The 22,931-nt window shown below is 37.5% G+C and overlaps 1 protein-coding gene and 1 non-coding gene across 2 annotated transcripts in view; one reads left to right on the top strand and one right to left on the bottom strand.

The window, feature by feature from the left end:
* The window catches only part of jar (Myosin heavy chain 95F jaguar), a 51,809-nt gene that overhangs the window by 11,968 nt on the left and 16,910 nt on the right, over window positions 1-22,931 (bottom strand). Inside the window, exons 2-17 of the mRNA XM_076115750.1 lie at window positions 17,488-17,680; window positions 14,877-14,950; window positions 13,809-13,938; window positions 12,367-12,531; window positions 11,072-11,334; window positions 10,574-10,723; window positions 9,912-10,168; window positions 9,344-9,501; window positions 7,470-7,634; window positions 6,604-6,727; window positions 6,223-6,325; window positions 5,639-5,836; window positions 3,583-3,807; window positions 2,010-2,217; window positions 784-1,025; window positions 391-503 (exon numbers count right to left, since the gene is read on the bottom strand). Of these exons, the coding sequence (XP_075971865.1) occupies window positions 391-503; window positions 784-1,025; window positions 2,010-2,217; window positions 3,583-3,807; window positions 5,639-5,836; window positions 6,223-6,325; window positions 6,604-6,727; window positions 7,470-7,634; window positions 9,344-9,501; window positions 9,912-10,168; window positions 10,574-10,723; window positions 11,072-11,334; window positions 12,367-12,531; window positions 13,809-13,938; window positions 14,877-14,950; window positions 17,488-17,674 (2,762 nt within the window). The 5' untranslated portion in view covers window positions 17,675-17,680. The remainder of the gene's footprint in view (window positions 1-390; window positions 504-783; window positions 1,026-2,009; window positions 2,218-3,582; window positions 3,808-5,638; window positions 5,837-6,222; window positions 6,326-6,603; window positions 6,728-7,469; window positions 7,635-9,343; window positions 9,502-9,911; window positions 10,169-10,573; window positions 10,724-11,071; window positions 11,335-12,366; window positions 12,532-13,808; window positions 13,939-14,876; window positions 14,951-17,487; window positions 17,681-22,931) is intronic.
* Window positions 4,533-4,605, top strand: TRNAR-UCG (transfer RNA arginine (anticodon UCG)). Its single transcript has one exon. It is a non-coding gene; the product is annotated as a tRNA-Arg (tRNA).

The raw sequence follows: 22,931 nt of genomic DNA, 5'->3' as shown, positions 1-22,931 counted from the left end.
ATTTGTCACTCATTTATAGAGTTTGTAGATCTTAATGTAAGGGGAAATCTCAATACTATCAGACAGTACAGTACAGTGTCCAATTCTAAAAAACGTATTTTTAACGAAAGGGTTTCGTATTAATTCAAAGGCTTCCTTGCTGCTTTTTTTTTTGAAAAACGAACTTTAAAATGGCCGTTCAATTACGGGAAATCGTTACAGGCGACCGAACCAAGCTAAGAAAACAAAAAATATTTTTTAGTTATATTTAGTTTTATTTATTGAAGTCATAAAGATTCAATTTACATATGGCAGTAAATTGTGTGAGCATATATGTCTTTAAGGCTTGTTAACGAAATAAATACCACGGGCAAAAAGTAATTTCCATAATATCTTATCTTTAACTCTTACCTGTTCTTCTGATCAATCATAGCCTTTTGTAGAGCTGCCATTTGTGTTTCGACGTCCTTTGTCAATTTAGAGAACAGCTGGTCAATCTCATTGCGCGTTATCTTTTCATTGGACTATAAGTAAAACAAAAAATAGTTTATATGAAAGATTGAAGTGACGTTTTTCGGGTACACATTTTATTCAAACATCTACGACTTATGCCCGCTTTCTGAGTACATTTAGCGGCAGTTTATCTATTCAACAGCGTTTTTTTTATATGAGTTTCAACGCTATTAGATAGATAAACTATCGTGAAGTTTTACGTCAGAAACCGAGGGTTAGTAAAATTCACACCCTACCCGAAGTTCAAAAACCCTTTAAAGAACTAAATAATTATTGTATAGCGAAGCTTACCTTAATATTAACACAAGCATTCTTAATAGAATTCCTCAAGTTATCAATATTCTTTTGCGCGCTATCCTTTTCCTTCTTGAGTTGTGACGTCACAGCTTCCATTTCCTTCAAGTTGTGTTGCAGGGCGGTTATCTTAGAAATGCCGCGGATACGAGGTCGGTGTTTGCGACGGACCAAGTAGCCTCGGATAGTCTTCTGAAGAAGGATCAGGCACTCACGACGGTAAAGGATTTTGTTCTTTACTGTGAAGAAATAAGAGTGGTTTTGGTTAATTGCTGCGATGATGAAAGGCAATGGCTATTGGCTTTATTGTTTAAAGAATTAAAGTTGAGAGAATGTTTCTATTATTGTCGCTGACTGTATATATTGAGATTATAATTATGACTCATACAACAAAATGCCTTACGTTATATTTTGTAAATAAACATTTGGTTTGATTTTCTGAGAGTAAGACAGAGACCGGACAGAAGGTTAGGACACCTTATTTGTCGATGTAATTCGATCGAAACGTCGGATAAACAAATAAGGTATTCTAACTTATAAATTTCAATCGTGTTTAAGACCCTAGAAGAATATTATGATTCGTTTTAGTTAATAACTAAACCTAGATTGATTAAATAGTTTCAGGAAACGACTATCATAAATGTTGACATTTATGATAGTCGTTACATTTCCTGTTGCTACGTACGTACAAGTCGTTGCATACGTGGATAACGTTGTGAGCTACACATTTGCATAAGAATTGTTGTTAATATTTTCTATTAAGAAAAGTGTGTAACTGTTTGTTTTCCCTAAATAAATATATATCAGCTTAGCCTTTCTTCCAAACTATGTTGGAGTCGGCTTCCAGTCTCACCGGATGCAGTTGAATACCAGTGTTTTACATGGAGCGACTGCCTATCTGACCTCCACAACCCAGTTACCTGGGTTTTAACACGATAACCTTCGGTAAGACTGGTTGTCAGACTTTCAAGCTTCTGACTACTGTTAACGACTGTCAAAGATCTTCGAAAATGACAGCCGGGACCCACAATTTAACGTGCCTTCCGAAACACGGAGGAACTCGATATGTGTTGGATGGTCACCCATCCACAGAACAACCCCGGCAAGCGTAGCTTAACCTCAGAGATCGATCCGCGCGGCTATCGTTAACTAAGCTACGAGCTCCTCGCGTTTTCCCTAAATAAATAAATAAAATTGTTCTAAATAAATACAAATTTACTTACATTTGATAATAGAGAGCACGGCGAATATAGACTTCCTCCAGCGAGACTTGACGAGCCACGAGAGTACGGCGTCGACCACAGACTTGAGACTGTCGGGGTCGGAGCGCATCATCGTGTCGAACTCCGAGTACTTGCCCGGACGGAAGAACACGCGGGTCACTCCGAACTTGTAGTCCTTGTCCGATAAACCGAGGCTGTGGACTATTGCCTGGGGAAAAAGGTGTTATTATGTTAAACGGAATAGAAATGTATATTGTGGATATTTTAGTTCATGTCAAGTCAACTAGTCTAGGTCTAGTTAAGATCTTAGAGATAATTAGTTTCTTTAACAATTAAACTATCCACGTAACGAGTATGTAGAAAAAAACCACCCTGTATTATACGCAGTGTGCATTTGTGGAGAAAAAAACAAATGATTATTATTTAAGGTCAATGTAAGCTGATAGTAAAACCAAACTAAGTAACGCCTATTGTCAAAGTAGATGTTGATATTTTATTTCATAGTCACTGGACGTTGCTTTAAATAAACAATACTTTTATGTGTTCTTACAATCAATGGTCCATTTATATCGAGTAGGGAAGAGCTACTACGCTAGATAAATTAGACGCTATATACGCTATTAGACGCTATACTTTAGACGCTAATTAAATTACTAAACTGCAGCTATTATACTAACCTCACAGAACAGCTTAGGAGACAATCCATGTAGCTTAGGCGGCAGATATTGCTTGTACATGCCGTGTAAATCATGGAAGGGTGTCCGGGATGGGTAACCGTGCTCCATGAGCTCTAACACGACTTCTGTTCCACTACATTATAGCTACCTAGTCTAACTACTTATCACCGAACCATGCGGGTAGGCTTTATACAATACCTTATAACTACAGCTTTAATACTAACCTCACAGAACAGGTTAGGCGACAATCCAGGTAGTTTAGGCGGCAGATATTGTTTGTACATGCCGTGTAGATCATGGAAGGGTGCCCGGGATGGGTAACCGTGCTCCATGAGCTCTAGCACGACTTCTGTTCCACTACATTATAGCTACCTAGTCTAACTACTTATCACCGAACCATGCGGGTAGGCTTTATACAATACCTTATAACTACAGCTTTAATACTAACCTCACAGAACAGGTTAGGCGACAATCCAGGTAGTTTAGGCGGCAGATATTGTTTGTACATGCCGTGTAGATCATGGAAGGGTGCCCGGGATGGGTAACCGTGCTCCATGAGCTCTAGCACGACTTCTGTTCCACTACATTATAGCTACCTAGTCTAACTACTTATCACCGAACCATGCGGGTAGGCTTTATACAATACCTTATAACTACAGCTTTAATACTAACCTCACAGAACAGGTTAGGCGACAATCCAGGTAGTTTAGGCGGCAGATATTGTTTGTACATGCCGTGTAGATCATGGAAGGGTGCCCGGGATGGGTAACCGTGCTCCATGAGCTCTAGCACGGTCTTTGTTCCACTACACTATAGCTACCTAGTCACCCTATCTATGACCAAACCTTGCGAGCAGGCTTTATACAACAGATTATAACTACAGCTTTAGTACTAACCTCACAAAACAGCTTAGGCGACAATCCATGTAGTTTAGGCGGCAGATATTGCTTGTACATGCCGTGTAGATCATGGAAGGGTGCCCGGGATGGGTAACCGTGCTCCATAAGCTCTAACACGGCGGCCGTACCGCTGCATTGTAGCTGCGTGAGGACGAGCGAGCCTTCGACCTCGCGACCCACCATGCGGGAGTTCGGCTTTATACAGCGGACGAAGTTTGTACCCTGAATATAAAGAAGATAACAAATAAATAAGTGTTTTCTATTTACAGAATTGGCAAGAAGTGGCCAAAGATTGGGCAAAGTGGCGTTCTCTCCTGTCGGAGGCCAAGATACATTTTGGGTCGTTGAGCTAATGGAGTAAGTAAGTCGTTTACAGAATTACAATAATTGATTACGTATAAAAAAATAATATTGTTTAGATTTGAGTAAAAATATATCTAGTATAATGTTATGAACCGTTTAGAAATTCTTTATGTCTACACGCCGCAATAGTAAAGAGACTTAAATAATGTCGAAATTTGTTACGGGCGGAAACAATATAAATATCTATCGCCAATTTGATAAACGAATCCAACCACAATACAAATCTGTGCATTATATATTAGTACAATAAACAAAAATGAAGATTGCTTGAGTTTTTATCAAATAATACTGACTTGGAAAGTGGTGAAGAACCTAACTATTTCAGGTAAAGGCCTACAACCGCAATAAAATATTATTCGTTACAAGAAGCACAACAAAAAATGCTTCTATTATTCAATTTCTTAAACCAAAACATAACCATATGACACCTCCAAGTCTATTAGTAAACTATTCAAGAGAAACGTAACGAAATGTTCTTTATACTCTTGCAATCTCTACACAATTTCTGTACTAATGAAAAAAATATACTTAAAAAACATATTTCCCTTTGAAAATGAACAGCTATATAAGGATTCCCGACATGAGACCGTGTGGCCTAATGGATAAGGCGTCGGACTTCGGATCCGAAGATTGCAGGTTCGAGTCCTGTCACGGTCGAAACTTCCTTTTTGTTAATGGTATGCTGAAATTCGGGTTTACTAGGCAGCAAGTTAGTAAAATTTTGTAAATTACGTTAAGTTAAGGCACTTATTTTGAGTATGTTTGTCGAAAATATCTTTGTACTTTTTTTTGTATTTAATGTAGTACTAAACTGATTATATCAAACACGGAAATATTGAGTTATCATGACAGATTGAAATGGCGACAGGATAAGAAAAAAAATAATTTGTTGTTAATAGGTAAGTATATTAATAGGTAATTTAGCTAATAACAATTTGTCAACACATGTATTTCCTTTTCCAAATAAATTGTATTTTTTAACGTTTAGTTAAACGCATTAAATATGAAAGTGAGGGCTAATTACGACAGTCTTTTTAAATAACATAGTACTTGATACAGAATTAAAATTAAATGAAAGTAATGCCTTTTTTGGGTAGCAAATCCTTGACGAATAATTAGGGGAAAAATGCTTTTTAATTCTCTACTTGACAAATAAAACACGTCGTCATCCCTATTGTTTAAACTTTTAAACAACTTTTGTGTTATTTTATTGTAAAAAGACGAGGCGAAACAAAAAATTTGTCAGCTTATGATCACGGTCAGTGTAACCAGTCTTAATGAAAAAATAGTTTCCGTATAATACGTACATATTTTCACGCCTGTTATATTCGAAGGTGTAGGCAAAAACACAATTTGAGTCCCATGTCACAGTGGCGAGCCTATTATTGCCATATACCGGGCACGTTCCCAAACTCCCGGCTACTATTAAGAATCTTTCTCATACAATATATAAATTTACAAAATTACGCCATTTTTTTTTCTTCATAAGGATAGACAGATATTAATGAACGCCACTTGGTACGTATCCTTAACGTTCCTTGCTTCATTCACATCCATACATCTTGTCATACAAGACCGTCGGTTGCAAGCACAGTTAAATCATGTTAAATTGAACGTATGTTAAATAGTTTTAAATTATTATGACTGTTCATTCCCGTATTAAATTATGATAATAAACAAATCAACTCACGTTCTCCTTCAGTTTGTCCATGAGTTGTGACAATTGACTTTGGAACTTAGCGCCGACGGATATAAAGTTGAGTTTCCCTTTAGCGTTGTTGTTGTCTGTCGTCTCGAACAGTTGTTGTACGAGCGCGCTGCGCGACTCTTGGACGAGGAACTCGAGCGACGCGTGGAGTGCATCGTTGTTCTTTTCTATGAATTGATTCTGTTGGACAAAACGTTTTGATGTACATTTTGGTAGCTTAACCATATTGTGAAATATATGGCGTTTGAAACTGCTAGTTGGTCTCATAATGCTCTATATAAGTTAAGATGTGCATCCAACTGTATTGCAACGTCACATGCTAGTATTGTTTATTTAAAGCGTCGTCTCTCGCAATTTGAAATGGAAGACATTATAACGGTACACACACAACAAATTTGTAAGATAATGCCAAAATGTGACACTTTTTGAATTGGAACAGCTCTATAAACCTTGTTAAATCATTCTTTCGTCATGATATGAACCAGTCCATCCACGAATAATATCAACTAGTAATTGGCGATAGTAAGTGGTGGGTACGTTAGTTATAACGCAAGTATAATATTTACCGTGTTATAGCAGACAGCTCCAGCGAAGTGCCGCAGAAGGAAGCCTTCGTCGTCCCGTAGTGTGCGATGAGCTTTGAGACGAGATGACCGAGGTACTTGCAATCTACGAATAATATTAGTAAGTTATCTCTAGTTGATTATAGTTGACCAGCAGCCCGCGCCGAGCTTTACAATTCTCACATATAAACGTTCCACTTGAATTACTTCTATCTATTAAAAAAACTGCAACAACATACGTTGCGTAATTTTAAGGATCTAATCATACATACAGACAGACATAGGGACAGACGCAGAAAGCGACTATGCTTTATACTATGTAGTGATAAACAAGTAATCTCGAGTTGTAAAACTACTATTTTAGCTAAGCAAAATTATTCTTACCTGTTATTGTTAACACCCAGTTGTTTATGAACGGAGTGGGTAAAGTGACCGAACTCCGGCTTCGGCAGTTTAGACTCCTCATCCAGCAGGTGGAAGACACCGTGGTTCTTGCTCTCGATCAAATCTATGACAAAAAATATTCATAATATAATTATATTATTATACTACAAAATACTCTATGCAAGCTTGACCTACTGCGTCTACGTAAGCATATGTTAGCGTATACAAAGTTATACGCGTATACGCAATAATTTTACATAATGTGATTTTGTCAGTACCTTTAAGTTATTTTATTTGTTAGGAAGACCAACAGCACATAATCTTTAATATAGAAATTACATCGCACACAGATGGCCAATTACAAGTCTTCACCACTAGTTACAAGATAATTAGGTAAGTAAGAAGTAAATATATGGAAGATGGCTTTTCTAAGGCATTTTCATAAGCCAGTAAGCTGCTACAATGAGGACATATTAATACCCTCCGCAACGGATCATAAAAAGCGGTATTTGGAATATAATTAATGTTTCTCTTTTTGTATTAAAAAGACAATGCACTAAGAATTGCTATTGTGTCGCAGGGACTTTTACAAACATACAAACAATGGACACAGCACAACCAGATCCAAAACAATTACTTGTTGATCGTACAAATAATTGTCCCGTGTGGGAATCGAACCCAAGACCTCCCGACGCAATGGTAGCGGCGTTGCGACCTTAACCACTGCGCCACGTAGGCCGTCGTCATTAAAGTGGCTAGACTATTATAAAAAGCGATCTTTAGAACAACCTTTATGTTACTACATTATAAAGAAAAATTATTCTAAAGGTTCTTAACAAGGGAACTGTATTAAAACATCTTCGTACCTATACAATCCTGGTTGTCAACGAATCTAATCTCAGGTACGTTGAGTCCTTCCCTCTTGTACAGTTCTTGTTCGTTCTTAAGAATGCGCTCGTTGAAGAACTGTTGTAATTTCTCGTTACAGTAGTTGATGCAGAACTGCTCGAAGCTGTTCATTTGGAAGTACTCTGTAGAGGAAAGACACATAATTAGTGTTAACTTATAAGTTCAGTATACCTTAGTGTTTAGTTACAGTGAAGTTTGCTGTTTTTCTATTGATTAAGATTATTTTATAAGATGCGGTTAAAAGATAAATTTGAAGATAGTTTTTACATAAAGGACATTAAGTACCTAACGATTTGTGAATTCATAGTATTGTACTATATTTAAGCACTCACATTACTGCTTAAACTACCATAGGGTTCAGAATCACTTCGTAAAGTTATTTTGCAAAATATTGGGTATTTTCTCTAGTAGCGATCAAAACCGTTGCTGTTAAATTAAGAGCGATTGAATTTTGTATCAAATTCGAGAGTAATTGAACATTTTAGTCTTGAACTAATGTGAAAATGTTGTACTTTATGGACTTATCAGTAGATAGAGTTAAGTTTTAGTGCCCTGCCTCAATAGGATGCCATGGCGGCGTCGCTGGCTATGTATCCAAGCAGTTAGTATTGAAATGTCACGTTGCCACACCGTCGCCATGTGAGTTAGGTGACATACATCTCAATATGAACTCTTAGAGTTAACAAGTGTTAGTTACCGAAGCCGGCGATGTCGAGCACGCCGATGTAGTAGGCGGAGGCCTGGAAGGGGATGGAGGAGTTGATGCGGTGCACGATGTGGTCGAACAGGCGGCTGTACACCGCCTTGGCCAGCGCGTCCTACTGAGGCAGGGCTCTTAGAGTTAACAAGTGTTAGTTACCGAAGCCGGCGATGTCGAGCACGCCGATGTAGTAGGCGGAGGCCTGGAAGGGGATGGAGGAGTTGATGCGGTGCACGATGTGGTCGAACAGGCGGCTGTACACCGCCTTGGCCAGCGCGTCCTACTGAGGCAGGGCTCTTAGAGTTAACAAGTGTTAGTTACCGAAGCCGGCGATGTCGAGCACGCCGATGTAGTAGGCGGAGGCCTGGAAGGGGATGGAGGAGTTGATGCGGTGCACGATGTGGTCGAACAGGCGGCTGTACACCGCCTTGGCCAGCGCGTCCTACTGAGGCAGGGCTCTTAGAGTTAACAAGTGTTAGTTACCGAAGCCGGCGATGTCGAGCACGCCGATGTAGTAGGCGGAGGCCTGGAAGGGGATGGAGGAGTTGATGCGGTGCACGATGTGGTCGAACAGGCGGCTGTACACCGCCTTGGCCAGCGCGTCCTACTGAGGCAGGGCTCTTAGAGTTAACAAGTGTTAGTTACCGAAGCCGGCGATGTCGAGCACGCCGATGTAGTAGGCGGAGGCCTGGAAGGGGATGGAGGAGTTGATGCGGTGCACGATGTGGTCGAACAGGCGGCTGTACACCGCCTTGGCCAGCGCGTCCTACTGAGGCAGGGCTCTTAGAGTTAACAAGTGTTAGTTACCGAAGCCGGCGATGTCGAGCACGCCGATGTAGTAGGCGGAGGCCTGGAAGGGGATGGAGGAGTTGATGCGGTGCACGATGTGGTCGAACAGGCGGCTGTACACCGCCTTGGCCAGCGCGTCCTACTGAGGCAGGGCTCTTAGAGTTAACAAGTGTTAGTTACCGAAGCCGGCGATGTCGAGCACGCCGATGTAGTAGGCGGAGGCCTGGAAGGGGATGGAGGAGTTGATGCGGTGCACGATGTGGTCGAACAGGCGGCTGTACACCGCCTTGGCCAGCGCGTCCTACTGAGGCAGGGCTCTTAGAGTTAACAAGTGTTAGTTACCGAAGCCGGCGATGTCGAGCACGCCGATGTAGTAGGCGGAGGCCTGGAAGGGGATGGAGGAGTTGATGCGGTGCACGATGTGGTCGAACAGGCGGCTGTACACCGCCTTGGCCAGCGCATCCCGGGCGTTGCTCGCCTCGTATGTCTTCAGCGGGACCCTGCAGACAACACAATGACAATGTACTTTGTACGTAAACTTGATAGAGAACTCTTACAAAAAGAAGAGAGTGCTTTCAAGCGTCAATTATGCACGGATAGCCGTCGATAGAAGACAGCATACGTAAATTCGGAAATCAGCTGTTGTCGAGACAATTTTTTAAAATTTAACTTATTACATCTTCATCTATTTCATACTCTCATACCTAACATGAACGTATACGTATACGTACATGATCGCAGTGCCTTTCATCCATTCCCTAGAACTCTGCATCAATCGACGGGTCTACTCCCAGCAACTGTGCCGCAGCTGCCAATGCGGGTTCACTGCTTGGTAGCACTCGACAGCCGCCTATACGCTCAATGTCTTCTTCAAACTAAAATATACTACCTAATACTAACGTATACGTACATTATAGCAGTGCCTTTCATCCCTCCCCTAGAGCTTTGCATCAATCGAGACACGAGAGCCATCCTCAGCTCTCCGGGGTCTACTCCCAGCAGCTGTGCCGCGGTCGCCAGGGCCGGTTCACTGTCAGGCAACACTTTACAGCCGCCCCTAGGACCCGTATCTTCCTCAAACTCCACGTTCCCTAGATGTAGGACGGCCGCCACTACACCGTATACTGAACGTTTCTCTTCTTCGGTGAGACCGACGCGGGATAATGCCTGTGAAGTGGAAAGGGTTCATTATAGATTCGAATGTAATTTGTGATGTTAGAAACACGTTATGGTAAAGGTTATCCAATTTTATACAATTATTTATGACAACAAACAATCGACTAAAGAAAATATGATTTATTTATTGATTAAACAAAAATGAAACAAAGAATCTACATTGAAATGCGAACACTGAGCTATATTTAAATAAGCTATGTGATATTGAGATGTGAATTTAAAGGGCTGTAATTTCGACGAAATCATAGTAATTAAAGCATATTTTGATAAACAAAACGAGATCATGAACTATAACATTTTTGAATTCAATTAATTATCAAAAACACAATACTTTTTCTTTACACCACTATACAAACAACTCATATATTATATTAGATCTAAATAGACTTTACATACCTGGTGCAATCTTTCAAAGTCCTCCACATCGTCTAGTATAGGATCCCTCAGTCCACCTTTAGCTTGCTGTTGTTTACTCTTGCGATTCGGAACCAACTTCTTCTCCGATTCAGGCGATGTGAAGTATTGGGTGCAACCATTCTTTAGATACTGAAAATATGAATAACAAATTTAAGTATTGCTAATGTTTTGTTTAGGTTGAGAAGTGTAAAAATCTTTTAAATGCAGATAATATTTATTGCGTCAAGCTTTTTGATATTTTATAACGTTTTTAAACAGCAAGGTTTTATTCGTCTTGTTTAGTCTTCTAATAATCTTAAAATAATCCTATAGCATATTATTATCCTTAAGCACTTTGGTGGATCTAGAAAACTCATCCAGATCTCCTTCGACTGTATGTGATATCATACGCCCCGTCTTCGCAAAAGGAGGAGGTTCTCAATGCCTAAACCATTCCTTCCTTTCAAACCTTCTTTAGAATATACATAAGTGACTCACCAAATAATCATCAGGCTTGGTGATATTCAACGCTGACCTCAACTCCTGCGGTGCACCAGCACAGAGCAAATAAAACACATGGTAGTTTCTCTCCTCAGCGCTCTGCGTGCATATTCTAGACTTTTCTAGAAGATAATGCGAGATATGGCCGCCGACCACCTGGTATTTGTTGTTGAAGTGAACCTCCATGAACTTGCCGAAACGGGAACTGTTGTTGTTGCGAGTCGTTTTGGCGTTACCGAACGCTTCGAGAATTGGGTTAGCTGTGGAAAAGAGATAGAGACATATAAGAACACATATGAAGTTATGAAAGGCTTATAAAGTGTTTTGTTTCTTTCACTCCTTAGCGAAATGAAAAAGAGAAAACATATTATAGTAGCATTTTAACTAAAATAGGTTTATAGTGTGTTTATGAATAAGAGGGTGAGTAAAGAGTATTTGAATGTGTCAGTTAATTTGTGATTTTTAATCAAATCGTATTTTTTGTTGAAAGTGCTTCTTTTGAAGCAGGTTAATTTCTTATTAACCATATATTTATATACAGATTTATTGGGTAAGTATAAATCATGGATTTTAAATAGTATATTCAATCTTGTTAAACCAAGGTTGGTCTATCAAAATACTATAATAAGACCTCATTCGGTAATTATTTTTTACTCCAATAACAAAACATAACCAAGTGAAAGAGACTATGAAGCTATAAAACTGTTCTAAATATAAACAAATTCCCAACAAACAGAGGTAGTATAATATATTTTATTTTATGAGCAATAAACACGTGATTATGTTCCAAGGCCGAAGAGAGATGTTTCACTTTAAGTTAATAAATTATTCATAATTATGTACCAATGAAACTAGTTTCGTTTGAAATGTTTGAATTTGCAATAAAATTGGTTGCTGATAGGTATTGATTTGGCCTTGAATAGTTACGAGACAGTTATGTAATGAAGACAGTTTGTAGACCTGATTTAAAAAAAGTAAAATACAATTTTATTATGACTTATAGTATTAGAACTTATTTCGATTAGGAAGCCTATGGCAGTTAGCAACATGGGAAAAACCTAAACAAAGATTTCATCAACTATAACCTAGGTTGTAGTCAATGGATCTGGCTTCTATAATTATTTAGAGCTTAGTGATCACTACCACAATCGAGCATTTACTTTTAAATAAACGTAAGCGGTTTTTAACCGACTGCGACGACGCAACAAGAATAGTCATGAATCTGATTTATTTGCCTACATCGACCGATCTGCATGTCTCATACATTTTACAAAATTTTAAACTCCACTTACCGTCTAAAATCTTCTGTTCAACAGGTCCAGCGCCCTTAGCCCACAGGTCACATAAGTACTTCAGTATATACTTGGTGGACTCAGTCTTGCCCGCACCGGACTCTCCTGATACGATGATGGACTGTGACTGCTTGAGTGACTTCATGTCACGGAAGGCTTTGTCGGCTGGAAGAAAATACAAGTACATTTTAGAGAAAAATAATACTAGTTGTTAAAGAATTTAGACGAAAATTGGTATGGGTAAGGTATGGTAAGGTGATTGCTAAGCGTCGATTTAGTTTGAAAAGGCTTATGATGATCTTTTATTGGTTGGTTTGTGAAGGAAATAAACATTATTGAGGCATTAAATTTCTAGGTTTTATCAATAGGTTTTTCTTGAGCAATATGAACGACGAAGGTAATAGTTGTAAATTCTGGTAGTAAATTCTAATGCCAGCAAAAAGCACATACAATTAGTGAGGTTTTTAAAAAAGAACAGTTCTTTGCTATAATTCAAAAACTTTTGCTTCATGCTATGTACTTCATATATTGTTTGTCTCCCGCCGCGAATCATTAAGTAATGTCAAAACAATTTTAGTGAATTGATGTTTACTCATCTTCTGTTGAGCAATAATAAAACTTATTCTTAAGATTTCCACACACAGACTTATTACGACATTTGTTTACAAAACAGGAAAAATAATACATTACTTATAAAAATTAAGAAGAAAATGTTTTGCAATAATAAGGAAAATAATAACATATCAGTGGTTGGTAAAAGTAAATGAATGAGTCAGTATTTAGTTCCAGTTCAATACATTATTCACAAGATCACCGATCGAGAGTGAGAGTGACCGAGGGAGAATGAATAACAAACAAACACTTTCTTAGAAATTACCCTTTCAAAGTGGAAATTGGTCTAGAATGCTCGTAACCTTCAATAAGCTATCCTTGACTTTTAAAAATCGTTGAAGATTTTTTTCCTTTACTCAGTGGATAGTTGTCGACGAGGTCGGAAGAACGTTTGTTCTTTATAGAACAGTCTCATACATTCTCGTTCGCAAGTAGACGTATATTGTCATTGATTTATCCACTTATAGAAAGCGAAACTGTTTCAGAAGCGGTGCTATCTTCCTGGTAAAAAAAAACAACATTTGCTTTGGGGTAAACCTATCTTGTGGTACTTTCTACATTCATTCACGCTACTAATAACATATATTAATATGGTTTTTTTTAAGACACCTCCCGCGCTAAGAATTGCTCTTGTGACGCGGGAACTTTTTAAAACATACAAAAAACGCACACAAAGTACAACCAAACTCGAAACAACTATTTATGGATTGCATAAATAATTGTTCCTTTGGGAATCGAACGCAATGGTTGGTGCGTGACGAGTGTGACGACGTAATCCACTGCGCCACGGAGGCATTCAAATAGGTTTACTACCTAACTACTTAACTTACCTATGGCAAATACATGAGGCGGCAGTTCTCCCAAAGACTTGCCCTGGTACTTCTTGATGGTGTTCGAAGAGTACATGTCCGCGATATCCTCGTACGGGTTCACGGCTAGCAGGATGTTGGCTACATATGTCTGGAAAAACATACATATTTTTTATTGTTACAATATTTTTTGCATAGCTCTAAAGGGATGTCTCTCGCGTTGTGTACAACGATACATGGTTACCAGTTACCATGAAAGTTATGTATCATATTATTGTACGTATATTTTGTTATGAAGAGCTACTTGCTCTGCAGTGCAACAATAATGCTAGTATGTTTTTAAATACGGTATAAAAACATAATGGCATTATTGACAGCTAGAGAAAACTATCTTGGATATTTTATTTCTTCATCTAGTAAGTGGCATCGATTTAATGCTTGATATCAAAGGGGAACTAAGAAGAAATGCTGTTTAAACAGAAAAAGTAAGTGATTTCATCTATCATACTAAGTCGACCAGGAAAACTTCTTCAAGAACTTTTTACCTAACATATTAAAGTAACAACATCAAAAAGTGCCACACTACTTTCAAGTTCAAAGAACAAACATGTTTTTTGATACAATACGGGCGATAGTACAAGGAAAAACGTAGTGCAATCGATACACGAATAATTCACTACGGCTACGTAAGTAATAGTAGGCTATAGTAGGTAAATATACCACTCAAGGTGAAAACACTGAAAACAAAACTTAACCGTGACTCATTATAACATAACTATAGTACTACAACTTAGTAGAGTCTTGGAATGGACGATTTTTACTTTCTTATTTATAAAATTTCCATGTCACAATGTTAGTTACCGTACTCCTCCGAAACGGCTTGACCGATTCCCACGAAATTTTGTGAGTATATTGAGTATGACTGCCAACATCTATTTTTCATACCCCTAAGTGACGCTATTTTTTTTAATTTATATGGCAAAACAACGTTTGCCGGGTCAGCTAGTACATATATAAAATCACGCCTTCCTCTCATAGAGGTAGGCAGAGACCAGAGAACAAATACTTTTTATCATATATCATACTTACGTAGATTTTGTTCTTCTTATACCGTGTTAGGATGTTGTTTAGAAGAGTCGCTTCATTTAGGAACATCAATTCACCTGAAAAAAATAATTTTCAATGTGAAATTACATCGTTTTATGATCATGAATAATTGAATATTGTATACCATCATGGCAGAGACATAAAGGTATTTCAGGTGAAACGACCAGACAATCAAATACTCACTGAACGGCTTTATGTTGGCCATACTTGCATGACCAATCTTTTAAGTAACAAATTTTAATAGTGATAGATTATAGACTGTAATATTAAGGAAATACACAATTCTTAAATTTAATTCCCATTGATGGAGTTACAACCTATCATTACGTGCGAATAAAAATGATTCTATATCATTCACTTCTTAAGTATGGGGTATAAAAAGAGTCATCAACTCCTACAGGATTAAAATAGAAGCAGCTCATGTTTGAAACTCGTTTGGAAACTGGTTAGATGGAAATAACGATTAAAACGAGATCGGTTGTAATGGACAGTCTGTAATAGATCCCGAATGGTTATAGCTTTTGATTATACCAATCAAGTCGATTCAATCGAGAAAGGTGCTCTTATTTTAATTAATATGAGCAATGACTTTATTTTACTATTATTTAGCATCGATATCATATCGATGCTAAATAATAGTATAAAGAAAGACGTCTAATACAGTGTGCCTATTGCAAGTTGCATTTACGTTAACGTGTTCGCAGCGTGCCGCGTTTCAAATTGGTTCAGGGCTTAGATCGGTCTAATCGCAGTGTCGATAGTCATAAAGGTGTCGAACGCCTTTTCACTATGTCCTCTGATCCCAGGATACATAAATATTTTTTCAGTGTCCTTAAACATGCCAGACAGGTGCTAGATTGGTTTTCTGATATGTTTGTAAAAGAAAATAAGGACTATGGTGGTAAATTGTAAAGTTCTCGCGATTTTATTCAAAAAGTCGTGCTCTAGTGTACATTTTTCATTAGCATTTTAGAGGAGACTCTGATGTCTTACTTGGACACTGATGAGGAAAACGGATAAGATGACTGCAACCAAGCTGACTCATCAAATTATTATGTTAATTATTACTGTAATAAGCACTAAGGTCAAATCTGTTTATAAAACAGCATCGTTGAAATAATACACGTTTATGAATGTTAATTACGAATACAATATTGCAAGAACGATGCAATACATTTACGACTAGTGACTATAAGACTACCGGCACATATCGATGGACTATCCATGATTAGACTTCCTTATCTTCGGTTGAATTCTGACACATGTTGTACGGAAGATCTGTCAACTGCCAACTGAAGATAAGCAGTCCCATCCGTGGATATCATATTAATATCGGCCGTAAGTACAATTATTTGTAGTTAAGCTTGAATAATATTATATAAGCTACTCGATGAACAGTAATATAATAATGACTGAGCACCGCTAGTATTTGAAAGGAATCTCGCATGTGCGACTACAATAGAAATCGTGATTATATCATAAAAATAGCTAAGATTTTATTAACCCTCAAATATTTAAACGGCATCTAGCCTTATTGTGGTTTTATTTATAAAACTAATATCGTTGATTAAATAAAAAAAAATATTGAAAGACTCAATAATACATTATACATCTTTCGAGTTTCATTCTAATAGTCAAAGATAATGTCTCGTAATTGACCAATGGCCGATTTTAACTTATCTATAACCTTATATGGCGAATAATGTTGCTCTTCTGAAATGGTTGAATAGTTTTTCCTAAAAACTGTCTATGAAAGAGGCAGCTTTTAGCCAAGTCTCTTTATTAACTACCATAACACCAAGATCTGTAGGGTCTATCCCACTAGTCCCGTTGAGTTGTCCCGTGACGGGACAACTGGCACTATTTTGTCCCAGTTGTCCCGTGGCGGGACAAGTGAGACTGTTTTGGTGCCAGTTGTCCCGTTGCAGAAAAATCACGGGACTAATGGGACAGACGGAAGGGTCAAAGCAACTGGTTCCATTGAGTTGCTCTGTGACAACAGGTACTTGGTACTTAAGTAAGATAGCAGACGTTATACAAACTAGTACATTTAAAAAAGGGTAGATATCTTAAATGGAATATGCACTATACTTGTGTAGATAAAATTGTAAAACCAAAGATATTAAAACCTATGTCTTAGTAATAATACTTAAAGTGTACACAGGGATAGTTACCGGATTGTGTCCCATTACATCTTTGTTACACTAAAACTGTCTAAAAGGGTCTCTGCGAGTTTGCTTACTATACAAGCCTAAATGGTAAAAAAAAATTGTGAATTTAAACTTTACATAGATAAGCGTACAATTCATCATCTGCTATCTTACCAAAGTACCAAGAACCTGCTGTCACACAACAACTCAATGAAACCAGTTGTTTTGACCCTTCCGTCTGTCCCATTAGTCCCGTGATTTTTCTGCAACGGGACAACTGCCACCAAAACAGTCTCACTTGTCCCGCCACGGGACAACTGGGACAAAATAGTGCCAGTTGTCCCGTCACGGGACAACTCAACGGGACTAGTGGGATAGACCCGATCTGTAGGGGTAGCCTGAACAGTCCCAAAATGAGCAACATACTCCAAAAATGTACTTACAATTATCATCAACATCTTTAGCGGCGTCTCCAGCAGGGAAGATGTCTTCGAAGCTGCACACTCGCTTGGGGTACCTGTTGTCTATGGGGAAGACATCGGCCTCTTCTCCCATGAGCTCGTGCAGCCGGGCCAGGATGAACCCCTCGTTCGGGTCCCGGACCCAAACCAGCTGCTTATCCATCGTCATTGTTTACTGTGGACAAGAGAGAAATTCATTAGACTTAGGAACACAGAACCTAGATAAAGAAATATGTTTATTTTGTACAAAAATTGTATGCATCATTTTAGTCGCTTTTTGTGGAGAAACGTATCTATGTATGTGTTAGACAACATTCTATAGAAAATATATATTTGTTTCGCGTAGCTATCATGATAGCCCGTTGTTGGTGGTACGGTTGCGATGAGAATAAATATAACAAGTAGCAACAAAAATGTTGCATAATGTTACCTTAAGTTATTTTTTGGCTCAACAAAAAAGTAACTGCAAGGCGGATGCACCAATAGGCGGCAATCCGTGGTTAACTTAAAAGTGCATAATTTAACGTAACAAGTTTATGCTTATAATAGGTATTAAGCTCCACTTATTCCTCGTGGACGCTGCTATAAAATACAGGAGTTGCAACAACATCTTCTCAGAAACATCTGGATAATTACGTGCCTGTATGCTAGCCATTTACGGCGCGGCATAAAACGAGACCTAGCTAATTACACATATCATATTTAAAAGCAACTCTTATCATATTAATTAACCAGATGCGACTACTGATACCATTGACAGAACATCTTTAACTCATTACAATTCATACCGCGACCACATTCCCATAACACGACTAATTATTCATTAACAGAATAAGCAAGCATGTAGGAAGTATTTACTAACAAAAATTACATAAATATACAGGTAAAACTAATTGTTATAATTCTTTGAACATAACGAGAATATCATTAACTCACTTTCGTGCCCGTACTGTAACACTTTCATGCGTATGACGTAATTTTGATAAAAAATATAAAATAACAATGGTCATGCTTGCGCATGTTCCGGTGGTCGGTGCCCGGAAGCAAAAAATAGTACCATCTACCACAATATTTATGGCAGTAAAACGACCGAGAGTGACCTGACGCGTCGTTTACTTTTTTTTTACTTGAAATCGGGACTTTTTGTCTGCAAAAGTATGCTTATGGAGGCGATTATGTCGAAAGTGTCATGCTTGAAATGTTTAGGAACTTAGGAAGTATCGATCGACAATAGTTTGAATAGGTATGTAGGTCGATTACTTCAACGAATTATGTAAATTACTTATTTTTTTATGTACTAAGTACATCATCAACATCCATTATTAAGTCGTGATAAAATCAACTAGATCTAGCCAAGTCCATTAGCCGTATCCGAAAGCAGTTTTTGAGACTATTCATTTAATTACTCTGACACACAAATTTTAAATTAGTTCCAAATTCTGCGTGCTAATTTGCTATGACGAAACAAACACGTTTAACATAATTACGTGTGAATCAGCCCCTTACATTATTAAATATTAAAACTGACCGGAAATAATTACATGCCGCATAGTGTGCAAGTAGATAGTGACTGGTTGTAAACCGGACTTCATAAATCTTGCTTAATCATGTTATAAATTGTCATATTCTTTATACATTAGAGCATTGACATTTAATCCCACTTTCTACATTAGATAACTACGTAAAGTGTGGAGCAGGAAGACATTAAAAACAAAGTTAATCTGTCCTGGGGTACAATAAAAATACCGTTATGAAAAAAGTCCAGAGCCGATAGGCTTACGATCTGATGCGGCGTGAAATAGCCTCTCCAACGGTGAAAGGATTATACGAATCGGTCGAGTAATTTTCGAGATTAGCTCAACGGAACAAAATTACACAAGATGCGTTTTACTTAGTGTTGTTCATAATTCATTTTGACACAGATTTCAAAGGAAACAGTAAATAATTTATACTAGATTTTATAGTCTTAGCGTATACTTTATTGCTATAGAAATCGCATAACCGGGATGCACGCCAAAATTTTTTTATCTAACGTGCCGCCTCTGATAGATTAACTTAAAAAATAAATAATTAAAATCAAGGGAGCGTCTTTGCAGGGTTATTTAGTTTACACCACAAACATCGAGTACTTACATCGTCATATCATTGTGTACGACACCATGTTCACAACTTTTTTCCGTTGACAAACACAACAATGGATTTCTGGAACTCGCAATTAACTACTGAGACAAATGGAAGTTTACACCTAAATTTAATCAACTATTTAACGGTCAAAGTACGTAAAAACTAGAGCAACCAACTGTGAAATTATACCGAACATATCATGCTTTTCAATCGTACTAAACCACTAGAGATTTCAAACGAAAAAGTATAATTGAATGGATTTTGATCGCCGCCAATCCAGGTTGGATTAGAGGCGAAAACTGCGGTCAAATTTGACCTTTACACAGTTAATTACAAAGAGTATTATTGTGTAAAATGAAAGTTAGATACAATATCCAGTATTGACGCGATAGTCTGGCTAACTATTGTCATCCACCGTGACGTGTTGTGTCAAAATCGAGGGGAAACGACCAAAGAGCTTGTCGCAACAATGTAAGAGCTCTTTCGTCATTGCAATGAGGCCGTTCACCGGAGGATATGCATTTGCATGCTTATTTCACTTATAAAGTCACATCAACCATACCTTATACCAGTTCAATCTTTAATTGAACCGTAATCCATACATCACAAACGTATCAGACTCATATTGATCAGAAAGGACATACCTATAATCAATTCCTGGATTAACAAAAATATCGTAGACGGAAACATAGTAAAAAAAACTATTTACTGGCACTATAAACAACATCTTTTGCCGATATCAGGCACAATCTTGCTCGATACCGATGAGGCCGCGGGAGCCTGGTGGATAGTACGGTAGACTCAACAGTGTTACAAACGGTCTACGAGTACTTAACCAATAAATCTGATTACGTCCTAGTATTGTCGGATGTTATCAGTGATTCAATGTAAATTAAGATTAATTGCATTTAAAGAGAAACGAGGAAGCGTGAACAATAGGTTGTAACGTTACAAGTTGGTGCGTAAGTTCGGAAGACGGTATAAAGGTAAGGTTTTGTGATTGCTTGTGATACGCGGTGTGAATGTTTACACCCTATAATTAAACCAGACAAAGAACAGGTCTAGACCCATTATTCCATATACAACTTAGGGTCTCACTACGTAGTCTTGCTGGGTATTTAGATTAGAGTTTGAATACAGAAATACATACTAAAAAAACATGAAAAAATTTAAATCGTGCTTGATCATGCAAGGATGGGTAGGAATAAAACGGTAATAAAGGAGGCATCACCGCTGCTTGATTGAAGTGAAGACAAGGCCAATCGTGGCATGTATGACAGTGATTAAGCAGAGCTGATGTTTCAGCGACGGGACGCAACAATAAAGTAGAATCAAAGTCAAAAATGAAAGAAAAAAGTTAAGTATATGATATTGCATTTCAATAACAATGCACTCTGCTATCGAACCACAAAATAATTAAAATTATCGTGTTATACGATACGCATTCTTGATTTCCATGAAATGGTAATTCATTTTGTATCAACAGATATCGATATATCCGGCTTGAAATAGTACTTCTTCGAATTCTCGTTTAATAGGCGTAAAATACAAGACACAAATAAAACAATAGATGTTTCAGATAAAAGAAGAGCTGGTTTTGGGAAGATAACCCGAAAAAGAAATAAAAAAACACGAAAAACCAAGAGAAGTAAACTTTACCGCACCTAGTGACGCAGGAATACTAGTAACAACATAAGCTGAAAGACAAATAATGTCTATGAATAAGTAAACAGTAACTATAATCCTATGGTAACTATCTAATACATAAGCAAGCATAGTAATTCGATAACGATACTATTCGGTGAGAGGACCGATATGAGGAATGAGAAAACTCACAGTGAAAAAGTAATCAAAATAATTGTTTCGTCAAAGCCGATTGATGCAAAACTTTCATTGCATATCACTACCAAGTCTAATTTCAAAGTAGGCCTAGAACATTCAAATGCATTATGTGAAAAGCGCAAAACGTATGAATAAGCACCATGAGAAACTAGCGTAAATAAACGGATGGAAATTATGCAGTCCAACGAGAAGAAACAAGTAAAGTACGAAAGCGTGATTTTGAGTGAACCACAGCGGAGTGCCACAGGGCTGTATCGAGGTCACCGTCTAACTATGGCAACTTATGTTTAAACATTCTAATGTTTGTCTCTTAGTACCAAATATGAAACAACTTCTCCATAATGGTCGCGGAGAAATTCACAAACATACAAATGACTAGCTTGAAGTATCTGAAATTACTATCTTGAAATAAGAATGTTTTTGAACTCAAAATATAGATAGTGACGTGACTATCCTTATCATTTCGTCACAAACGACGACACTACGTCTTTTAAATTTACAATTTGGAAACCTAATGCGAATGAATCATTTAAAATCCATGGTTGAGCCAAATGACTCGGATTGTAATGAAGAAATAACATCATTAACATAAATTCTATAAAAACTAACCTTCAATGAGGAGCTCAATGACGATTCACATACACATGACTAATGTTAAGTAAACTGCTTTCCAATACAAACACCGTGTCTACTCGATGATAGAAAACAAACTACTGAAAATAGGAGCGTCCATTTGAATTATCAAATCAGATATTCAAATCGTGTGCATCGCTTACAGTAACCGACTTTGGTAGTACCTTGATAATCTTATCAAATCTAAATGAAATATCAAGTTATATATACGTTTTGCCGACTACAATCATGACAATGATCATTGTATTTTAATCACCGGCGAGATATAAATATAAAATGATATCGCCGTATCTTGATTAGAAAGCTGAGATAATTTCCTTTTTTGCTTCATCCTTCTTGGAAGTGTCGGTCGGGACAAGGTCTCTGTTATAAATATTATCTTCAATGAGTCATACTTTAGCTACATCTGTTTTAATATTGAAATCAATAGACGCTCGTGTAACTACGAATGTTATAAGTATGATTTCTTCATTGACATCTGTTTGCCAGCGTGAGAAATTAATTAGAATTTTGTCAAGGCTGTCTGTTTGTGTTGAGTTAATTTTACTTTATATAAATTATTTTGAGAACGGCTTTAGTTGAATTGCAACATTATTAAGTATATTTTATCCTTTTCGTGAATTTTTTAAGAGCCGGTAAATGTCGCTATGGCTTATATTTTTTTGAGAAAATGTACCTTGATAGATAAGAAATACATTTCCTAAATTAATAACCTTCAGAATTTTAATTCGAAGAGGTAAAATATAGATTCTTTTTTCGCAAATCTTGAATATTACAAATACTAAACCATTCATCGGTAAATTCCCAACATTTTCCTTCAATCTTGT

This window comes from Anticarsia gemmatalis, chromosome 6 (assembly GCF_050436995.1).
Source record: "Anticarsia gemmatalis isolate Benzon Research Colony breed Stoneville strain chromosome 6, ilAntGemm2 primary, whole genome shotgun sequence".
Lineage (NCBI taxonomy): Eukaryota > Metazoa > Arthropoda > Insecta > Lepidoptera > Erebidae > Anticarsia > Anticarsia gemmatalis.
The sequence above is the reverse complement of the archived record's forward strand: the minus strand, read 5'-3'. Positions and strand labels throughout refer to the sequence as shown.